At 35.0% G+C, this 24,196-nt stretch overlaps 1 protein-coding gene and 1 long non-coding RNA gene across 2 annotated transcripts in view; one reads left to right on the top strand and one right to left on the bottom strand.

The window, feature by feature from the left end:
* LOC118763814 overlaps positions 1–3,172 on the top strand; it is a 28,643-nt gene extending 25,471 nt beyond the window's left edge. Inside the window, exon 3 of the long non-coding RNA XR_004999563.1 lies at positions 3,056–3,172. This is a non-coding gene — a long non-coding RNA (uncharacterized LOC118763814). The remainder of the gene's footprint in view (positions 1–3,055) is intronic.
* A 5,652-nt stretch (positions 3,173–8,824) lies between these two features.
* The window catches only part of LOC115219061 (MTOR-associated protein MEAK7), a 31,718-nt gene continuing 16,346 nt past the window's right edge, over positions 8,825–24,196 (bottom strand). Inside the window, exons 4-8 of the mRNA XM_029789119.2 lie at positions 23,832–23,959; positions 19,740–20,061; positions 14,517–14,635; positions 11,499–11,681; positions 8,825–10,597 (exon numbers count right to left, since the gene is read on the bottom strand). Coding sequence (XP_029644979.1) covers positions 10,487–10,597; positions 11,499–11,681; positions 14,517–14,635; positions 19,740–20,061; positions 23,832–23,959 — 863 coding nt within the window. The 3' untranslated portion in view covers positions 8,825–10,486. The remainder of the gene's footprint in view (positions 10,598–11,498; positions 11,682–14,516; positions 14,636–19,739; positions 20,062–23,831; positions 23,960–24,196) is intronic.

Raw genomic sequence — 24,196 nt, 5'->3', positions numbered from 1 at the left:
ACACATACACACACACACACACACACACACACACACACACACACAGAGGCACAGGTGCAACTAATGTACTTTAAGAGGCATGCTCCTCAGCCATGTGATCTTGGGTTCTCAACAGCTTTGGCAAGTGTCTTTTACGATGGTCCCTGGCCAACCAAAGACTCGTGGCTGGATTTGGTAGGCAGAAACTGAAAAGAAACCTGTTGCATGGTGTGTGTATGTGTGTGCATCTAACCTTTTCTTGATGGCTGTAAATGAGCATCAGCGTCATACAAGTGATGCTGTTCATTTTTTGTCTTCCCTGAAAAACCTTCTCTGGGTTTGGGGAAACAAGGTGAGAGTTGACACGAAGGTCATCCAACCAGAAAAAAATATTCCATCTGACCCATGCAAGCACAGAAAAATGAACATTAACGATGGTCATGATGATGGTGGTGGTGGAGGTATAGTTGTTAAGCTCATTATAAAAACCATTAGTAAAGGTGTTCTAAATTTCAAATTTAAAACTTTAATTAAAAACTATACCTCATAATCAAACCTCACATTTAATTAATAACTCTGCTATTCAGAAATTATACAATCTCACCGTACATCTATAATGAGGTTGATTGACGTTTTGGTTGGCCATACTTTGCCAGAATTTGAACTGTCAAGGTTTCAAGACATGTCACATTTTCTGTCAGTACAATGTCTGAGAGTCACATCTTCTGTAAAGATATATACTCTTGCTTTGGCAAGTATATTTATAGACACAGTATCATCATTAATGAATGAAGATGTGTTCATATATATTTAATATCATCAAAGCAATAACCATAAAGAAGCTTTGAAATACACATGAGCTTATCAGCTAACACATGCCATCATACAATAGGATTATCCCTTTTACTGGATATACAAGTTAGTGTATACAAAATTTATATAAAGACTTATAAAACAAGAAGATGGAATGAACAGGTTTTAATCACAAATCACAAATGTTTGTTTCATTGCACAGCAACATTTGTTGTAATTAAAGCTTGTTCCTTCCATCTTTTATACATATATTACTATATATTATTTTCTGTAGCTTTTTTCTATAGTTTTATATATATATATTTCACAATATGTATATACATGTATATATATATCACATATATCTATAACACAATATATATATACATGTATATATATCATATATATATATATATCACATATATCTATATCACAATATATATATACATGTATATATATCATATATATATATATATACATGTATATATATCATATATATATATATATACATGTATATATATCATATATATATATATATACATGTATATATATCATATATATATATATACATGTATATATATCATATATATATATATACATGTATATATATCATATATATATATATACATGTATATATATCATATATGTATATACATGTATATATATCATATATATATATACATGTATATATATCATATATATATATATACATGTATATATCATATATGTATATACATGTATATATATCATATATATATATATATATACATGTATATATATATATATCTATCACATACATACATCTATATATATATATATCATATGCATATATATATATATATTATATACATATATATATCATATACATATATATCATATACATATATATATCATATACATATCATATACATATCATATACATATCATGCCCCAGCATGGCCACAGCTCATAAGCTGAAACTAGAATCAATCAATCATATATATCATATACATATACATATATCATATACATATACATATATATCATATACATATATACATATCATATACATATATATATATCATATACATATACATATATATATATATCATATACATATATATATCATATACATATACATATATATATATATCATATACATATATATATATATACATATATATCATATACATATATATATATATACATATATATCATATACATATATATATATATACATATATATCATATACATATATATCATATACATATATATATATCATATACATATATATATCATATACATATATATATCATATACATATATATATCATATACATATATATATCATATACATATATATATCATATATATATATATCATATATATATATATATATATATATATATATATAGATATATATATATATATATATATATCATATATATCATATATATATATATCTCATATATATATATATCATATACATATATATATGTCATATACATATATATATATATATATATCATATACATATATATATATATATATATCATATACATATATATATATTATATATCATATACATATATATATATATATATATATCATATACTATATATATATATATCATATACATATATATATATATATCATATACATATATATCATATACATATCATATACATATCTCTCTCTATATAAACGGCAGTTTGTCTGTGCGTGTTTCTGTGTGTCTGTTTGCTTGTACCCTCACTCTGACCACGGCTTTCAACCGATTCTGATGAAACTTGACACACACATAGCCCAATGTCATAATTCAAAACTAACGCAGCGAAAATTTTGAAAAGTTCCCCCAGTTCTAAAAAAGATCGATAAATTCGAATTGGGGTCGACAAACCACAGATGGTCTAGGGGACGCAACTCGACCTTTTTAACTATCAAAAAAAATTTACCATCATTTTTTTTCCCATTTCTTTGCTATTTTTTGGCTATAACTCTCTAAAAATGCTTTATAGTTATTTCCCTTACAAACCCGAGCAACGCCGGGCGATACTGCTAGTATATCATATACATATATATATATATATATATCACATACATATATATATATCACATACATATATATCACACACATATCATATATATATATCACATAATATATCATACACACACACACACACACACACATATATATGTGAGACAGAGAGAGATGGCATGTGTATGTTTGTTCTTAAAGGGTTTCCAGTATGTGTAAATATGTGTCTATGTATGTACGTCTTGTATAAGAAAATCTCCATGTGAGTGTGTGTGTGTGTGCAGATAATTAGACAGACAGTTATGTCCTGTTCCTGACAATATATTCATAATGAGGCATTGCAATGCAAACTAATATAAGACTCGTTATCACAAGTAACACAACAACAACAACACACAAATAAGGTTCAACGGCATCTTACACAAACAGCAAAGTTGTTATTATGATTGTTTCAATACAGAATCATTACAAGATATATTTATATAAATGTTCATCATTCCTTTGTAGATATAATAGGGCACAGCCATAGAGAACAGACTGTAAGACAAAATACAGCCAATAGAGGGTCTATATAATAATTAATAATAATAATAATAATAATAATAATAATAGTTTTGTAATTTGGGAACAAGGCCAGTAACTTTGAGGGGAGGTATTTTACTTTATTGACCCTGGAGGGATGAAAAGCAAAGTTAACTGAGATTTGAACTCAGTAAGTAAAGAACCAGAGAAAATACAATGTTGCATTTCTTTTCAATTTCTGATAAATTCACCAATCCACCATCTTGATGTAAAAATAATAATAATAAATAATAATTCCTTACATAGGCCCAGGGTGGGGAGTGATTAAATCAAATTAACCCTGGTACTTGATTGCTACTTTATTGTTTGGACTCTTTGAGGATAAAACATAAAGTTGGTCTCTGGGATTTGAACCCAGAACATTAAGTGTTGTACTCCTAAGCATACATGCATATATACCAGATATGGACCATACAGGCAAGACATAGATTCCATAAGTCCTCCAACAGGCAACCCATCTACATGAACAACAACTCCCAAAGAAGAACAGATTCAGAGCACAGAAGATGCTTTCATCTGGCAGCATCTCTCTACAGACTGTGCCACTGTATTGTGCCACGAAGGTGGCACAATAAGCCATCTGCAGTTTACACAGTAACCCACATGCAACAAAGTTGACCAGTTTCCTCTGTTGCCGTGTGCACTTGTATGCGTGTGTGTGTGTTAGATGATGAGGGCCGTGAGGACCTGTTTAATCCATGCCAGCAGTAAAAAGTAGATGTAGTATGAAGATGATGGTGATGATGAGGATATATTCCTGTTACTGGGGACGAAATTACTGACCACTGGCAGGTATTGAACTGTCCACTTTGAACAATAAACTTTTGCTCAACAAATAACTTTCATTGAATTCTCATATTAGAGCAAACAGTAATAGTAGTAGTAGTACTACTACTACTAAGTAGAACCTATCTGCTCTTCTTTGTCTGTGCGTATACACACACACAGAGCAGCATTACTAAAGCTAATACACTTTTCTTCCAAAGCAAAATATGGTCTCAAGAATTGGGTCCAGTTCCTGAATTGAGCAGCAAAGACTGAGCACACACACATTTGGTTTTTATAATAAAAACAATTTTACATTAAACTGAAGACTACTCAATACATTTGCTAGAGTAAAAATTTATTATTCTTTAACCAGAATAGCACTGACAGTGCTAAAGAATAATTATATAATGTCACTGACAGTGTTAAAGAATAATTATATAATGTCCAAAATCTAAGTGGACAAGTACATTGTCCATAAAGTTTACAACTTCAGCCTCACTCTGCAGTATTATTTAATAGCCATGGTCAGCTTGGCTCCAACCAATGTAAATGGCTAGCATGGCCATATATGGAAGGTGGAATATTTTCTTTTTTATGATTAATATTTATATTTTATTTATTTATATATTTAAATGCCCCTGGTTAAATGTAGGCAGCATAAAGCTACAAATTCACAACCCATTATTTGCCCCTGCACTGTAACCAGTTGGCTGTTGTATCGAGTATAGATTGGTGTCTGACCAGATATTTTGGAATGAGTGGTATAGTTCCCCCCTCCCCAGTACATTACTGGTATTACATGTTAAGAATTAACCCCAGCAAAATTTGGACTCAGAAGATAAACACATATGCTACTGTAAGACACGCATCCAGTGTCCCACTGATATGGCCAGCTGCAGCTACCAAAAATAATAATAATAGACACCATCAAACCAACAATTCACACAACCCACATTTTACGCAGCTGAAATCCACTAACACTACACACATTAAATATTATACACACTGACATTTAAACACACGACAACAATCAAAATATACATACGTACATAATCCATGCCAGCATGGAAGATAAACATGAAATGATGATATCATATATATATATATATATATATATATATATATATATATATGTATGCATATACACACCACAAGTGACACTACTTGAATATTAGAATAGCACCAAAAACAAGCAAAAACCAATGAAATAAACAAAGACCAAGAGCACAAATACACAGCAAGAACATGGAGGTGAGTCTGGTGATGCAGTAGGAACTTGCATGAAACTATTAAAGACAACAGCAATAATAATAATAATAATAATAATAATAATAATAATAGTAAGGCAAGCTGGCAGAAACATAACCACATCTGACAAAATCTTTATGCTCTGAGTTCAAATTCCACTGAGGTCAACTATGCCTTTCATTCTTTCAGGGTCAATGAAATAAGTACCAGTCATGTACTGGAGTCAGTGTAATCAACTTACCCTTTTCTCCTGAAATTACTGGTCTTGAAACCAATAATAATAGTTTGTAATATGGGCACAAAGCCTGGAATTTGGTTCTATATTTTACCTTCTCAGATAGGATGAAAGACAAAGTTAACCAGAGCAGGATTTGAACTCAGCATGTTAAGAGCCAAATGAAATGCCACTCAGCATATTTGTCTGCTGCACCAATAATTCTGCACAATTTTGCAGGCCAGCAATTTCAAAGGGAAGGATCAAGTTGGCTACATCAACCCCAATACTTTTTGCTGGGACTGCTAACAATTCTACCAGCTCACTTATTATTAATAATAGCAATAACAAAGTCTTATAGTAATGTTTAAAACAACAACAACAAATAAAGGAAACCAATCAAACAAACTGTACAAATCTTCAGTTTAAATCTCAATAAATCAATTCTAAAGTTTATATCTCAAAAGATGAATTCCAAAGTTTAAAAATGAAATTTTAAAATTTGTGATAAATAAATGAAGTTACAAATAAATGTGAAGTTCAGAGTAGATTTAGTAGAGAAAGCCAGAGTGGAGAGAGGGAAAAATCAGGTAAAAAACAAGAGAGAGACACAGTTCAATGAATGCAACTAAATCACATATAAGCTGCCCGATGAAGCACAAAAGAGGAAGCACCACCTAGTGGAGACAGTAGCAGGGGAGATAACTGAGACAGCCTGAAGCAACAGCTGTGATTTTGGTTAACAACCTCACAAACAAAACACTGACATTGCAGTGAAGCAAGATTATGTAAAATGGACAGATATTGTCTCACATATATAGAACAGCTGCTTAGGGGACAGGTGGACATAATGTGTAGGAGAGGCAGAGGGGATTGCTACAAAAGGCACTGGAAATGAAAGTCAGTTAATAGAAAGGTGGTAATTAACGGATTTAAGAAAGAGCAATATTTGTTGTTACTACTACTTCTAATAAAAAAAATAAAATCCTTTCTACTCTAGGCACAAGGCCTGAAAGTTTCGGAGAAGAGGCTTGTCAATTACATTGACCCCCAATATTCAACTAGTACTTATTTCAACAACCCTCAAACAATGAAAGGCAAGGTTGACCTCAATGATTATAATTGCTTCAAATTTTTGGCTCAAGGCCAGCAATGCTTATGGAATGAGGTTAGTCAGTTACATCAACCCCAGAACATGACAGGTATTTTATTTTAAGATGAAAGACATAGTTGATCTCGGAGGGATTTGAATTGAGAAGGTAAAAGAGTGAAAAGAAATAATGGAAGGTATTTTTATCCGATTCTACCAGTTCACTGCCTTGGTTTCTAATTTAAGAAAGAAGATCAACAATTTTGAAGAGAGAAGGTCAATCAATACCCTCAGCACACCCCTCCCCATCCCAAGACTGATACTTTATTGAAATCAAACCCCAGAGGGATGAAAGGACAAGTTGCCCACAGCAGGATTTGAACTCCAAATGTAAAGAGTTGGAACAAATGCTGCAAGCAATTCTGACAGCTAACAAGGCACAAGGTCAGCAATTTGGGGGTGAGGGTGGGGGAGTTCAATCAATAGCACTGACCCCGGAATTTGACTGGCCCTTTATTTTACTGACCCAGAGAAGAGGATGATAAAAGTTAAGCTCAGCAGGGTTTGAAGTAACAATATAAAAAAAATCACAAGAGAAACTAAACGACATTTTGTCAGACATTCCAACGAACCAGTTAAATTGTTTCAAATTTCGGCACAGGGGCCAACAACTTTGTGGGAGGAGGTAAGTCAATTACATCGACCCTAATACTCAATTGATATTCACTTTACTGACCCCAAAAGGATGAAATCAACCATAACAGAATTTGATCTCAAAGGTGAACAAAATATCACAAAGCACTTTGCCCAGCATGCCAGTCAACGATATTAATTAGAGTTAATTAAACTGCAATATTAATGTTAATTTAAACATAGAAACTCATTAATATTAGGTTAACTAAAACACTGAGCTAGCAGAATCACTCCCACGCAGGGCCAAACTCTCAGCACCATTTCATCGATGTTCACATTCTGAATGCAAATTCCAAAGGTCAACCCTGCTTTTCATCCTTTTGGGATCAAGAAATTAAGTACCAGTTGAGTGCTGGGGTTGATGTAATCAACTTAACCCTTTCCCCCACCCCGAAATTGTTGGCCTTGTGCCAAAGATCTGAAACCAACATTAGTATTAAGTGTATAAAGTATAATTATCAAGTTAGTCATTATTAATATTAATTATATAAAATATCATTAACTAGATAATTACTTTGGTTACATTAAGCATATTAGTATAATTGATAATACTAAGTTAATTATATAAAACATTATTAGAATTAACTATATTAAGCATTATTAGTGTAGCCTAGTGGTTAAGGTGTTGCACTTACAATCATTAGATTATGGGTTCAATTCCCAGACCAGGCAATGCATTGTGTTCTTGAGCAAAACACTTCATTTCCTATTAATCCAGTCCATCTAAGCCGTAAATGGGTAACCCTTTGATGGGTTAGCCTTTGGATCGGGATGGGGGGAAATGTTGGTCTGTTTGCCTAGCTAGCAGGGTGATGTCGTTTGAAAGCTAAAACAATGTAAAGTGCATTGTGACCAGCGATGTATAACATGCATACAAAAATCTGGTTGAGACTGTGATATTAACTATTGAGTTAAGTATATAATTACTATTATTATTATTATTAGCAGTAACTGTAACTTAGCTAAAAAGTGACCACTGACAGTAAAACCAACAACAAAAATGAAAATAAATTTTTAAAAAAAACAATTCTTTCAAAGCAACAAAAACAATTTGTATGTTGCTAACAATGCATTTGCCAAAGGTAGATTAGCAACTGTTGCTAATGAGCCATTAATAGATTATTACGGTAAAATTTTTAAATAAATTAACAAAAATTCATTGATTGATATTTCTGGATTTCTTTGGAATTAGGAGAAACTAAACACCTCGTTAAATATGGAACTTGAAAGTCTAAGAAATAATATTCTATAATTAACTCTGATAGCTTTTAATTGACATAATTATATAATTAACATTTTTATGTACATTTATAATCTATGAACACTGCACAATTGTCAGTTATTATTATCATTTCATTTGTCGTCGTCATTTAACGTCTATCTTCCATTATTATTATTATTATTATTATTATTGGTGGTGGTGGTGGTGGTGGTGGTGGTGGTAGTAGTAGTAGTAGTAGTAGTATGTTGATGTGAAATTAAGCCTGAGAGAGTGTGTCTGAACTGTTTTGATCAATCAAAAATTTAAGTTATTGAAATGCAGAATGGGATTAAAGATGACTGATGATTCTTAAGTCATTGAGATACAGAGTAGGATTAAGGATGATTGATGATGAAGGTTTATTGAAAACTTCAAGAATGTGTAAACATGTTGCTATTTTCCATTAGCAACATGTTGGAATGACAGATAATTGTGAGTGAAACCAGCAGACAGACTGTAGAAATGGATGAATAATACACAGATGGGGAAGAATTCACAGAACAGTGGGGAGGAGAATGGCAGCTGAAACCTCAGAATACACAAGACTCAAACTAATAGTTTCCCAGACATTAATGGAATTTCTGACAGAGGGGAGAGGAATCCAAGAAGAAATGGTAAAGAATAATAGTAACTTATTTTAATATTTCACAGAGAATCTACAGCAAAGTAAATTTTAAATATAATAGCTTTTTTGATATGTTGCTGGGACATTATAATACGTTGCTGGGACATTATAATATGTCGGTGGGACATTATATGTTGTTGGGACATTATAATATATTAGTGGGACATTATAATATGTTGTTGGGACATTTTAATACGTTGGTGGGACATTATAATACGTTGGTGGGACATTATAATACGTTGGTGGGACATTTTGATACATAGGTGGGACATTTTAATATGTTGGTGGGAGATTATAATACGATGGTGGGAGATTATAAGCTCATTATAAATACTAACATAAAAGCAAGATATTCTCTATAACAAATATCCTGATATTTTGGGGACAAAATTCATTTTAGTTGGGTTTAATTAAATATGATATGCCAAGTAAATATTGAGTAGTAATAAATAAGTTTCACAGAATTTAGATAAACATCATTGAAAACCCCTTTAAAAGGTATCTGGGCAATAATTTAAGATGATTTTGTTGCAGTCTCACAATAAATACTGAGACTTTATAGAAAACTAAGAGGGGAGGCAACAAACCAAAAACAGGATTAAATAACTAGTGTACAGGGAGCACGACAAAGGATGGAGGTGGGGGAGGGGCAATAAGAATTAAAGTCTTCAATGCATGTTTTTTATTTTTCATAAATTTAATTATTAAAATAATGTTTTCTATTTGATAAACAAATTAATGATAAAATTAAATTATTAATTATCATTATTTCAAGATATTTTTCAATCATTTTTTTTTATTTATTAAATTTTCATCTCAGTTATGAGATTTATTTTAAATAATAATTTAATAGTAATTAAATAAATTACGGCACTTGGAAGAAAAAAGGTATTGCTTCATTTCAAGACAGAAGAACAAATAATACATTATTGTTGCAATAAATTTTGCAGAAGCAGCCAAAAATTGCTTTAAGAAGCTACATCCAGAAGATGGTAACAAAGATAGTTAATACCTGTAATTAATACAGTTACTAATTATGTACACAGGTAGTTTTCATTTAGATATTATTACTATTATTATTACAGTTGAAGCAGAGAAAATAAAACTGTTTGTATTGGACCATAAAATGAAGATTGTCTTCTTCTATTGTGGAAATGTCAAAGGTTTACTTATAATAATAATAATAATAATAAAAACAATGATAATAAGAAGTTATGTCACAATGATTCATTATCTGGATTGCGGAATCCTTCACTATGTCGCTCCTTGCCAATCATATCCAAAAGTGCTTTGGCATCAGCATTCGCATCAAGAATGCTGCCTCCTCCCTGAAACAGATTCAAAAATAACTATATTAAACATACACACATATGCATATACATACATGACATGCACACATACTTGGTCACTATAATTAATATAGTCTTGGTCACTATAATTAATATAGTCTTGGTCACTATAATTAATATAGTCTTGGTCACCATAATTAATATATACTTGGTCACCATAATTAATACATACTTGGTCGCCATAATTAATATATACTTGGTCACTATAATTAATATATACTTGGTCACTATAATTAATATAGTCTTGGTCACTATAATTAATATATACTAGGTCGCCATAATTAATATATACTTGGTCACCATAATTAATATATACTTGGTCACTATAATTAATATATACTTAGTCACTATAATTAATATATACTTGGTCACGATAATTAATATAGTCTTGGTCACTATAATTAATATATACTTGGTCACCATAATTAATACATACTTGGTTACTATAATTAATATATACTTGGTCACTATAATTAATATATACTTGGTCACGATAATTAATATAGTCTTGGTCACTATAATTAATATATACTTGGTCACCATAATTAATATATACTTGGTCACGATAATTAATATAGTCTTGGTCACTATAATTAATATATACTTGATCACCATAATTAATATATACTTGGTCACCATAATTAATACATACTTGGTTACTATAATTAATATATACTTGGTCACTATAATTAATATATACTTGGTTACTATAATTAATATAGTCTTGGTCACTATAATTAATATATACTTGGTCACCATAATTAATATATACTTGGTCACCATAAATAACATATACTTGGTCACTATAATTAATATAGCCTAATTACTTGGCCAATATAATCATTAGAATTGAGGTGTATTTTCTAATTTCTTTTTATACCTGCGACGCTTCTGGAACCAAAGACTGAATGCTCCATACTTCAATAGCGTCAACGTGGAACTCTGTCTGTCCAGATAACTGCGGACTGTTGTAGGTGGTACACTTTGGAATGGCTTTACTGTGGCCAGTGTCGAAGCTTTCATCAATCCATAAACCAAAATAATGCAACTGTCCACCCATTCCCTGAAATAAAACAGAAACAATTTACTGAAACCAGAAGAATAAAAGGGTTGAAGGGACACAGAGCCACCCTATTTAGGGATAAAATCATCATCTCCATTTAACATCTGTTTTCAATGCTGGCATGGGTTGGATGGTTTGACAGGAGCTGGCAAGGCCAGGAGCCACACCACAGTCTGTTTTGGCTGGGTTTCTACAGTTGGATGCCCTTCCTAATGCCAACCCCTTCACAGAGTGTACTTGGTGCTTTTTACCTGGCACCAGCACCGACAGGGTCACTAAGTGGCTTGTAAGACAAAAATCCCTCAACTGGGAGGGGTGAATAGTATTGAGGGGGTGTGGCTTTGTGCCAGTTGAGAGATTTAAGATATAGAGGGGACAGACATGGGTGTCTTGCTGTAGAGTAGAAACATGGACACCGCAGTTGGAAAACAAAGGGGAGAGAGAGAGAGAGAGAGAGAGTTGGAGAGTAAGATAAAAGGGGTGGTAGTGAGAGAGATGATGGTAGAAATGTGTTCTCAAGGGACTTTGGATGTGGTGAGAATAGGTGAGGTGATATATTGGCTTGGGCTGGGTGGTGAGCGAGCAAGATGGGGTGACTGGAGTAAATGATGGAGAGAAATATGTGATGCTTGGGGTAAGTGTTGCAGTATATATGTGAGGGTATTTGAGGGTGAGAGCAGGCAAGTGAGGAGGGGTAGAGATAAAGCAGACAAGTGACATAGCAAGAGGTGTGAGGTGAGTAATGAAAAGAGAATCTGTTTGGGACAGCATAATGAGGTTCTATGAAAAGATGACACAACAAGGAAGAGATCATCATCATCATCATCATCATTTAACGTCCGCTTTCCATGCTAGCATGGATTGGACGATTTGACTGAGGTCTGGTGAACCAGACTCCAATCTGATCTGGCAGAGTTTCTACAGCTGGATGCCCTTCCTAACGCCAATCACTCTGAGAGTGTAGTGGGTGCTTTTACGTGCCACCAGCACGAGGGCCAGTTTGGTGGTACTGGCAACGGCCATGCCCAAATGGTGCTTTTTATGTGCCACCTGCACAGGAGCCAGTCCAGCGGCACTGGCGACGAACTCGCCCGAATGTTTCACATGACCCCAGCACAAGTGCTAGTAAGGCGATGCAGGTAACTATCATGCTCGAATGGTGTGTTTAATGTGCCATCGATATAAATGTAATTACAAGACTGGTAGAAAGCAGGGGGAGTGGAAAGAGAAAGAGAAATCTAGTGAGGAAAAAGCAAAGGTATTTAATACAAGAGTAGGAAGTAAGGAAGGTGGAGGGCAATGTGATGCAGAGTGAGATTGAACCAGAAACCACATCACTCCCTTCCTGCTTGTTCAGTACTTTTTCATCTCTCTACCACTTACCCTCAACCCCCATCCCCATTGCCATCCTTATTTCCCAACCCATCCTTTCTCTTTCAGTAACAAGAAATTCCATCCAAAATTTTGCGTATCTGGAACACCCCTTACCACCACCATCACTTACCTGCCTTGCCCTTCAATTTCTTGCATCATCCTTTTCCATGACTAACCATCACTCTCTCTAACAAGGCAATGTTATCCTACTGAACTGCAAACCTATTTCTTTACTACCCACAAGGGGCTAAACACAGAAGGGACAAACAAGGACAGACAAACGGATTAAGTCGATTATATCGACCCCAGTGCGTATCTGGTACTTATTTAATCAACCCTGAAAGGATGAAAGGCAAAGTCGACCTCAATGGAATTTGAACTCAGAACGTAATGGCAGACGAAATACCGCTTAGCATTTCACCCAGCATGCTAACGATTCTGCCAGCTCACCTGAACTACTAACCATTACACAGACTGCTCATTATTGACAACAACCCTTTCCATTACTCTCTCTTGTTGCAGCAAACATCTCTGTCTCTCTCCCTCTTCATTCTGTCACTGTTCCCCACCCCCAGCTATACTCTTGCCCCCCTCTCACCTTAACTCATCATCAACAATCACATTCTCTTCTACCTGCCCTGTTAAACACTAAACAGAGACAACAAAGCAATAACGTCTCCTTTCTCTCGTAGAGTACCCGGCCACCCCATTAATGCTAGTGTCATGATAAAACACACCCAGTAGACTTTGTAAAAGGGTTAGTTGATATATGATGGCAGCGGAGGGATGAGAGGAACCTTTAATCTTGTCTTGACAAAGACATGGTATTCTCCCCATTGCTGGTGCCATGATAAAAAGCACCGAATACACTCTAAAAAAAAGGTTGGTGATAGGAAAACCATCCAGCCATGGAAACCACATGGAAAATAGTTTGTATGAATAAAATATGGTCCTCCAGATTCATCTGACAAAGTAGTAACCTTGAATAAGAATTCATCATCATCGTTTAACGTCTGTTTTCCGTGCTAGCATGGGTTGGACGGTTTGACTGGGGTCTGGGAAGCCAGGAGGCTGCACCAGGCACCAGTCCGATCTGGCAGTGTTTCTACAGCTGGATGCCCTTCCTAACGCCAACCACTCCGTGAGTGTAGTGGGTGCTTTTTTACATGCCACCGGCACAGGTGCCAGGTGAGGCTGGCAACAGCCACGATCAGTTGGTGCTTTTTATGTGCCACCGGCATGCAGGCCAGTCGAGGTGGCGCTGGCAACGGCCATGTTCGGATGGATCTTTTTACGTGCCACCGGCACAGGTATCACAACTACAATTTCCATTGATTTTTGATCTGGATTATAACCACCTGTCCAATCCAAACCAGCGTGGAAAGCCAATCTAGGATGATGATAATGATGGAATAAATTGTAAATGCTGATGATCTGAACAGGTAAAATGAATGAACTTACTATTCCATTTGGAATGGTTTGTTGTCCTTGGTTCATGTACATGAAGTGGTCATTATAACCCGAAGGTAAATACACACCAAGATTTGGTCTGAGAGAGAATAAACGGCAATCATGGGAACCTGAAAAATGAACACAATTAGAAGAAATCAGTAAATCAACGAGATTTCACCAAGATTTTAACATCTCAAATCTGAATTTTAAAATATTTCATCATAGTGACTTTTACATTAATCTACCCCTCCTATGCTTTGGGATAATTACCAGACTGACCATTCCTGGTTAAGCAGACCTTGTGATCAAAGGTATTTCTTCCATGGATACCCTACATTTACATTTGACGGATATTTGTCCTCATCTTGTTTGCTGTTAACACGTTTCGGCTGATGTACACTCCAGCCTTCATCAGGTGTCTTGGGGGAAATTTCGAACCTGGGTTCTCATTCCTAAGGTAACTTTCAATGTTATTATTATTATTATTATTATTATTATTATTCAGGTCACTGCTTGGAATCAAACCACTACGCCATATGCCTGTGGGCATATGGTATAGTGGTTAAGAGCACAGGCTACTAACCAAGATTCCAAGTTCAATTCCAAGCAGTGGCCTGAATAATAATAATAATAATAATAATAATAATGATAATAATAATAACATCGAAAAATACCTTAGGAATGAGAACCCAGGTTCGAAATTTCCCCAAGACACCTGATGAAGGCTGGAGGGTATATCAGCCAAAACATTGTGTTAACAACAAACAAGATGAGGACAAATATCCAAATGTAAATAATGTACATAATTCCTCATCTCTTAAATATAGAACTGTATGGATACCTTTATTGCTCATTGATTCTGGGTATCAACCACCTATCAAATTTTTCTTCTCTGTCGACTTGCTCTGATCCTACTGCCTCTCTTGTGCATCAATAATTTACATAAAAGTCAACCATATGAAATTCCAGCTTATTTTTCTCCCTTCTTCCGAGAAGATCAAGATGTCTTTTTATGGTTTTACAAGAATTTTCCTTTTTTGTATTTGGTTTCCAAGATTCTTGATATGAAATCATATGTTGGAATAAATTTTGTTATATCATGGGTGGGTCATTAAATCAAAAATAAACACATGCTCTTTCACACACACACTGGTTATATTACACTTTTGTTATTATGAGTCAACTAATTGACCATTTAACTAGTTGATTGGTTGATTGATCACTCAGTCAATCAATCAATCAATCAATCAGCTAGGTTCATCAGGATTCTTTCATCATCATTTGCAATGTCATCAATGATATGCCTTCACCACTGGTTAACAAGTTGGCTAATAATAATAAAAGAACTAAAATAGAACCAGTGAGTGTGTTTCTTTTTGATATTATGACTCTCCAAAAATACTATAGAATTATTTTCCTTTTTGATAGATTTACTTTAAAATCTTGATATTCAATTCTGCTTCCATGGCTGGTATTTCTCATCTTAGTGTTTGATATTCTGTTATAAGAGCAAGATCATCATCATACAGAAGTTCTCAAGACGGCCAGTCTTAAATTTCTCCTGAGATAGTCTCCATACTAAGATATTCAGAGACCAATATTAATCATTATTTTCCAGGGTTTTCATTCAAAATTTATCAAAAAAACCAACATTTCTGATTGCCATGAAATACAGAATTGACTTTAGTTCCTTATGTAAAGGCTTTGAAGAAACAACATTATTCTTGTAATTATTACAACATGAGACCAATTATATTTTACATAATTTGATTATTGTTTTAATTAATAAAATATTTGAATATATTTCAAATGAAATATAATGTAAAGGCACAGGTATGACTGTGGTTAAGAGGCTTGCATCCAAGCATATGGTCTTCGGTTCAGTCTCACCTTGTGACACTTTGGGTATCTTTTACTATGGCCCTGGGACAATCAAAACTCTGTGAGTGGCTGTGGTAGACATACACTGAAGTAAAACCCATCAAATATATATATATATAGTCTTTTTCTTTTATTTGTTTCGGTCATTTGACTGTGGCCATGCTGGAGAACCACCTTAGGTTAAGCAAATCAATGCCAGGACTTATTCTTTGTAAGTCTAGTACTTATTCTATTGGTCTCTTTTGCCGAACCGCTACTTTAGAGGGACATAAACACACCAGCATCAGTTGTCAAGCAATGTTGGGGGACAAACACAGACAGACAAACATATACATGCACACACACACACATATATATCTTTATATATAAAAGTAAGGTTGTGTGTCTGTCTCCTACGATTTAGATTCCTAACTACTCCCACATTTTGCGGTGCAGTTTAACCGAAACCGGGTATCTTATAGTCGTGATTCATATCGAGCCCTTCTGGGTATTAGCGCGCATCTACGATGAGTCTACGATTTTAAAAATAATTTACCATCATTTTTTTCCATTTTAATGCATTTTTTCTGCTATTTTATAAAGGAAAGTAACTCTCTAAAAATGTCTACGATGAGTCAACGATTTAAAAAAAATTTACCATCATTTTTTTCCATTTTTAATGCATTTTTTTGCTATTTTTTGGCTATAACTCTCTAAAAATGCTTTATAGTTATTTCCCTTACAAACCCGAGCAACGCCGGGCAATACTGCTAGTATATATATAATGGGCTTCTTTCAGTTTCCATCTACCAAATCCACTCACAAGGCTTTGGTTGACCCAAGGCTATAGTAGAAGACACTTGCCCAAGATGCCACGCAGTGGGACTGAACCCATAACCATGTGGTTGGTAAGCACAGGCTACTTTATTTCATAAAATTTGCCATGAAGGCATTACAAAGAGGGGACAAACAAGGACAGACAAACATAAAAAGGTGTAGTAGCTGCTATAACGTTTAAAAATTTATGATGATAAATTTAAAAATTACAAAGTACTATTTACAAATTACAAATTACAAATTATTAATTACCAATTACATGATAACATGTTACTCATTGCGATTTGCAATGACTTCTCTGAAGGAAAGGCATCCGATCACCAGGGTAGAACCCTTGCTTTCTCTTTCCTTTTCCTTTTTTTTTGGACTCCACTTACCTGGTGCCAATTGCTTCCATCTTTTCATGAATCTATCTCGTGACAGGTACCTCTTCTCCAGCCTGATCTTACTACTGAGGTGGTAACTAAAATAGTTAACCAACCCCTGGCCGGATACAAAAGGACCCGTCACTATGCCTCTCACACGCGTCTTCCATACTGTTTCTTTCAGTATGGCTGCTACGCAGAAATAAGCACAGGCTACTGACCACACAACCACTCCATAATGTGATGTTCCAGGATGGTAAGATCAACAAAGAAACTACTCCATCTGGTGAGCAGTAAATATTATTCAATAGACACAATATAGTTTTTATGTGCTACGAAGAATTTCACGCAATCATGACACCATCACTAAGAGAATCTCCACCCGAGGATAAAGGACTCCTGCAAACCTGAGTTGATTCTGGAGTTTCCATCTCCTAGGAGGATTATCGTTCAAGATCAGAGAGAGTCTCTTGCACACAAAGCCTAGGCTAGTTAACTCATAGCTGGGACCCTCACAGGTGCTACTACTCAGGGTCAGAATAGACCTGGGAACAATAGTGGTTAAGAGGCAGTTCCACCTTCTTCAAACCCTGGAACTACTCAACCAGAGCTCCACCCTTGGATGCAGCTTCAAGTCAAACCCAGAGCTATTCATCGTCATTATCATCATTATTATTATTGTTATTATTATTATTATTAAGGCAGTGAGCTGGCAGAATCGTTAACATGCCAGGCAACCTGATTAGTGGCATTTTGTCCATCCTTACATTCTCAGTTCAAATTCTGCTGAAGTCGACTTTGCCTTTCATCCTTCAGGGGTCAACGAAATAAGTACCAGTTACATATTGGAATTAATATGATTGACTATCCTCCACCCCACAAAATTTCAGGTCTTGTGCCTACAGTAGAAAGGATTAATATTATCATTAGTAGCAATAGTAGTAGCAGCAGCAGCAAGAGTCAGCAAAGCAAGCAAATCAGGGAGCTAACAGAATTATTAATGTATCAGACGAAATCTTAGTGGCATTTCTTTCAGTTCCTTACATTCTGAGTTCAAATGCCACCAAGACCACATTATCATGATCTAACATCCACTTTCCATGCTGGCATGGGTTAGATGATTTGACTGAGGACTGGTGAGCCAGATGGCTGCCCCAGACTCCAATCTGATCTGGCAGAGTTTCTACAGCTGGATGCCCTTCCTAACGCCAACCACTCCAAGAGTTTAGTGGGTGCTTTTACGTGCCTTTGGCACGAGGGCCAGTCAGGTGGTACTGGCAACGGCAGTGCTCAAATGGTGCTTTTTATGTGACACTGGCATGGGAGCCAGTCCAGTAGCACTGGCAACGACCTCGCTTGAATGGTCTCACTCGGATTGCTGGGTCTTCTCATGCACTGCATATTTCCAAAGGTCTCGGTCACTAGTCATTGCATTGGTGAGGCCTAATGTTCGAAGGTCGTACTTCACCACCTGATCCCAGGTCTTCCTGGGTCTACCTCTTCCACAGGTTCCCTCAATCGCTAAGGTGTAGCACTTTTTCACACAACTATCTTCATCCATTCTCGCCACATGAACATACCAGCGCAGTCGTCTCTCTTGCACACCACATCTGATGCTTCTTAGGTTCAACTTTTCTCTCAAGGTACTAACACTCTGTTGAGTATGCACACTGACATTACACATCCATCAGAGCATACTGGCTTCATTCCTTGCAAGCTTACGCATGTCCTCAGCAGTCACGGCCCATGTTTCACTGCCATGTAGCATGGCTGTTCGTACACATGCATCATACAATCTACCTTTCACTCTGAGCGAGAGGCTCTTTGTCACCAGCAGAGGTAGGAGCTCTCTGAACTTTGCCCAGGCTATTCTGATTCTCGCAGCTACACTTTCAGAGCATCCACTCCTGCTACTGACTTGATCACCTAGGTACCGGAAGCTATCAACTACTTCTAGTTTTTCTCCCTGGAATATGGCGGAAGTTGTCTTTTATCCTTTAAGGATCAATAACAAACTAACAATCAAGTACTTGAGGCCAACGTAACTGACTTGCCCCTCCCCTCAAAATTGCTAGCTTTCTTCCAAAATTATTAATATTATCATTAATAATAATAATAAAATTATTATTATAAGTGAAGAAAATAATTGGTTAAAAATAGTTGTACTCACCATAAAATTTGGGTCTCAGTTGCCAGCTACAGTTGGTTATTCCACCGAAACAATGCTTGTCTTTGTCTTGAATAATTAAGACAGTGGGCCCTTTATTTAGAATATATGAGATTAATTGTGAAAAACTGTTACCATGGAGTCGACTACTGAATAAGAGGGTCCATTTTACACAGAGTTCCTTGGGGAGATGATGAGAAAGGTAAACTAGAGATGAGAAATCAAGAAGTGTATTAAATTTGTTCCAATTGACTCCAGTAACACGAGGCAGCTGAATTAATTGATGCTCCAATACAGAAGAGGCACTTGCATCAGTAATATTAAACTGAAAAATATTTTTATTAAAAAAAAAATATATATTTAATACCTTTAGCAACACAATCACAGATTAAAGGACTTTATTGATATAAAGACACATTAAAGGACTTTATCATACAAATAGACACTAAAGGTCTTTAACCAAAATGGCAAACCTTGGCAGCAAACAATTTAACTTTTAAGTTAACTTTGGAAATCATTATCAGACTTATTAACTTCCATTAACCTTTTAGTGTTCGCATTATTCTGCCAAAATTAATGCTTTTTTATCCACATTGCTTTGAATTAATCATGCATTATCTTGTAGCTATGAGATTTTGATGAGGTAGCTGTTAATTTTCAAAATGATATTGTAGGGTTGGTGTGAGAGACCAGATCTGGCCAGTTTGAACATAAAACAGGCAGAATACTTTTAGCCGGATATGTCCAGTTTAAATGCTAAAGGGTTAAACCCTGCCCCGATAATATTTTTGGTTGAGGCTTTAGTTTAAAGTATAACCCCTTGAATGTTGGTAACTGAAAACTATATGCTTAGGGTGCAACTCCTCAGCTCAAGAAAACCTGATTTGTTTCTCTCCCCACACAATGCTACTTATTCAGAATTCATTTCTCATGTTTATGGTCAGATGGTGGCTTGTTTAGTAATAATACTGTGTCGTGGCTAACTTAATGATAATTATATTCTCACACATCAATAATGTTGTCTATTCTAACCTTTTAGCATTCAGATTAATCCTACATTATCTCATGCCTTCAACATTTCAATAATGTGATTGTTTATTTTTAGAACGACATTGAAGGATAGGTATGAGAGGCCAGATGTGGCCATTTTGAACATAAAACAGGTAGAATACTTTTGGCCGGAAATGGCTGGTTTAAATGCTAAAGGGTTAAGTCAAGTCAGCTTGAGTTAACTTCCGTTAACTTCAATTCAACTGAAGTTAACAGATTTTATAGTTTCGGCACTTTTTAAAGGTGTTTTTAGGTGTTTTTAGAGCAAAAACTGATTTTTAGTTTTTTTTTCTATAATAAAAAATTAACATTAACGGTTTATCGATAACTTCCATTACATATTTATAGAAATAACTGATTCCCGGTTATTGTAGTTAACTTATTGGTTAACAGATTAACGGTTAACAAAGTCAACTTTTCAATTAATGGTGCCCACCTTTGCAAAATGGACCCAAACATGAAGGACTGCACTGTACCAAATGCAAACTATGAACAGACAAGAAGTGCAGTGGTATCACTTTCAAGTTAACCAATAAAGCAGGCTTTGTATATAGCAAATATTTAGCAATAACAAGTGAAGATACATGGGAAAGAGATTTATTCAAATATTCAAAGGGATTCCCAGTGTCAGCTGATAGTTTCTGTTACCTTGGTGACTTAACAGCGGAAGAGGATGTACTGAAAAATAGTTGTTCAGATATGAACAAACAGGCAAAAGTTCAGAAATCTGTTAATTCCATTGGTAACAAATTATTTCTCTCTCAGAGCTGAAAGTAAACCATGAAATGTGTACTAACAGTTGTACTAACAGTTGTGCTAAATGGTCGCCATGAATGCAGAGCAGCTGCAAAAACTAGAAAAGAAGGAAGCAAACACACTCCATTGAATGTGCAACATAAGTGTGTATGAACAACAAATGTGTTGAGAGAAAAACTGGGCTTAAGAGAAATCAGTTGGCAACCACTTTGTGAAATGTTTTGGCATTAAGAAAGGCATCCAACTATAAAGACTCTACTTTAAACTGAGACACTGGAGCAAAACATGGGCTCCTCCAGCCTGTTGGGCCCTGTTCAAATGTCCAACTCATGCTACCATGGAAAGCAGATGTACAATGATTATTATTATTGAACTGGTTGAATTGTTTAGTGTCAGGAAAAATGCTTTTGATATTTATCCCAGCTCTTTATATTCTGAGTTCAAACCTTATCAAAGTCAACTTCACCTTGCATCTTTTCAGGTTTAATAAAGTAAGATGCTAGTCCAGCCCTGAAGTTGGAGAGACCAATAGACACCTCCCCTCAAATTTCAAACCTTCTTTCTATGATAGAAAATTATTACTGTTGCTGGTATTTTCATTTCACCAGCAGGTGGCACTGTAGTGACCCTTGGTTACATACAGTACAGTGGAACCTCGGTTTAAGAATTCAATTTGCTCCTGAAGGTCATCTGTCATCCAAAAATGTTTCTAATTCCAAACTATTCTTCCCACAGGAAATTCAAGAGAAGGCAATGCAAATTCAAAGAGGGATGTGCAATGAGCAAAAGCTGGGCACCAACTGATGCTCTCCTCCCACTGATATTTCCAGCTTGTTGCCAGCTTGCATGTTTGTTACTCAAGACACCATTCATCACCCAAGATGTTCATAAACCAATTCATTCATGATGAGAGACATTTGTAAACCAAGATTCCATTGTATTGTGTCTTGGTGGTTTGGAAAAATACAACAGTTTTTAAGATGATGGGTGAAAGATGCCATGAGTTGTTTCCTAGTTTTCATGTCTGGTCTCTTCATGAAGCTAGGGTTAAACATCGGAACAATTAAAGTATTTATACCAATAGCAATCACACGAAATGTGTTTAGACCCTTGTGTATTTATTCTCAATCACATTTACAAAAGAGTAGAAATACACACCAAGTGTAAGACTTCCCATAACTCAATTCATGCCATTTGTCTGTTTATCTTCAATAATTTGTCACTTAGACAGAAAGACTCTACAGCTATCCATCAACTTTTTTATAAAGTTCAAAACTCTCAGTTGAGGAGGTTTTGCTTTGTTTGTTTTGCAAAGGTATTTGGTGACCCTGTCAGTGATGGTGCCATGTTAAAAGCATTGGTACTAGTGCCATGTAAAAGGTACAGGTGCTATGTAAAAAGCACTGTTGATGGTGTCAGGTAAAAAGCACCCAGCACACACTGTAAAGTGGTTGGCATTAGGAAGGGCATCCAGTCGTAGAGACCAAGCCAAAACAGACTATAGAATATGGAGCAGCTTTTTGGCTTTCCAGCTCATGTCAAACTGTCCAACCCATGCCAGCATGGAAAATGGACAAATGATGATGATGAAATCTTCAACAAAATAGAACTAAAAATATTGATTGTAAAACCAAAAATGAGAAAAAGCTTTCTACAAAGAAAAAAAAAAGCAAACATCACTGTCTTGGAACTGTAAATAACATTTCTCTTAAATTTACAGTTTTATCTTAAAACTTTGGTTCCAGATGACATTTTCCAAAGAAACTCAAACTTCCTGTGATGCACATCAATAAAATTCTTCATTCAAAATAAAAGACAATAAATACACACAGCATTAAACTACATAAACAGAGTAGAACTATTTTTAATTCTTTTACTTGTTTAAACCAAGAGTGTGGCCATGCTGGAGCAACAACTTGAAAGGTTCCGGTAAATCCTACCAATCACAGCACTTATTCCAATTTACTTATTTTGCCAATCTCTGTCAAATGCTCCAAGAAATAACCCAGGTTTTTTTTTTCTTTTTACACATCTACATGACAAGCTTCTGCACAGTCTCCACCAAATACCTCTGACAATGCATTGGTCAACTTATGGTCACAGAAGAAAATAGGTGCCCAAGATGGCGCTTAGTAGAATAGAACCTGGAACCACATGACAGAGAGGGACACTTCTTAACAACAATACAACCTTGGCACTAATTGATAAAATATTTTTTAAAAGTATTTTTTCCCATAAAACATTTTAAGAATTCCAAAAGAAATGGTGAGGGGAAAATTGGATACTTACATCTGTTATCAAGTTGAAACATTTGAAGAAAACAGTATCAAAGATTTTCCGGAATAAACTTGCTTTGAGTAACCAAATTTCAACCTCAGTTTCACTGAGTTCAAACTCATTGCTGTCACGATTTTTGTCTGTTGGGTGAGAAAACACAGATTTCATCTCAAACAATCAAAGCTTCAGGTTCAAGTAAAAGGCAAAACTGACCAATCTCAACTAAAAACTCAAAGTTCATCTGTTTTCCTGTCATTTCATTAAAATGATAAAGATTACAAATAAAATAATCATTTCTCCCTTTAACCCTTTCGTTACTGTATTTATTTTGAGATGCTCGAAATTTCTTCCAATTACTTTAAATATAACAAAGAATT

This window comes from Octopus sinensis, linkage group LG1 (genome assembly GCF_006345805.1).
Source record: "Octopus sinensis linkage group LG1, ASM634580v1, whole genome shotgun sequence".
Classification (NCBI taxonomy): Eukaryota; Metazoa; Mollusca; class Cephalopoda; order Octopoda; family Octopodidae; genus Octopus; species Octopus sinensis.
Note: the sequence above shows the minus strand (reverse complement) of the source record. Positions and strands in the feature narration are given on the sequence as shown.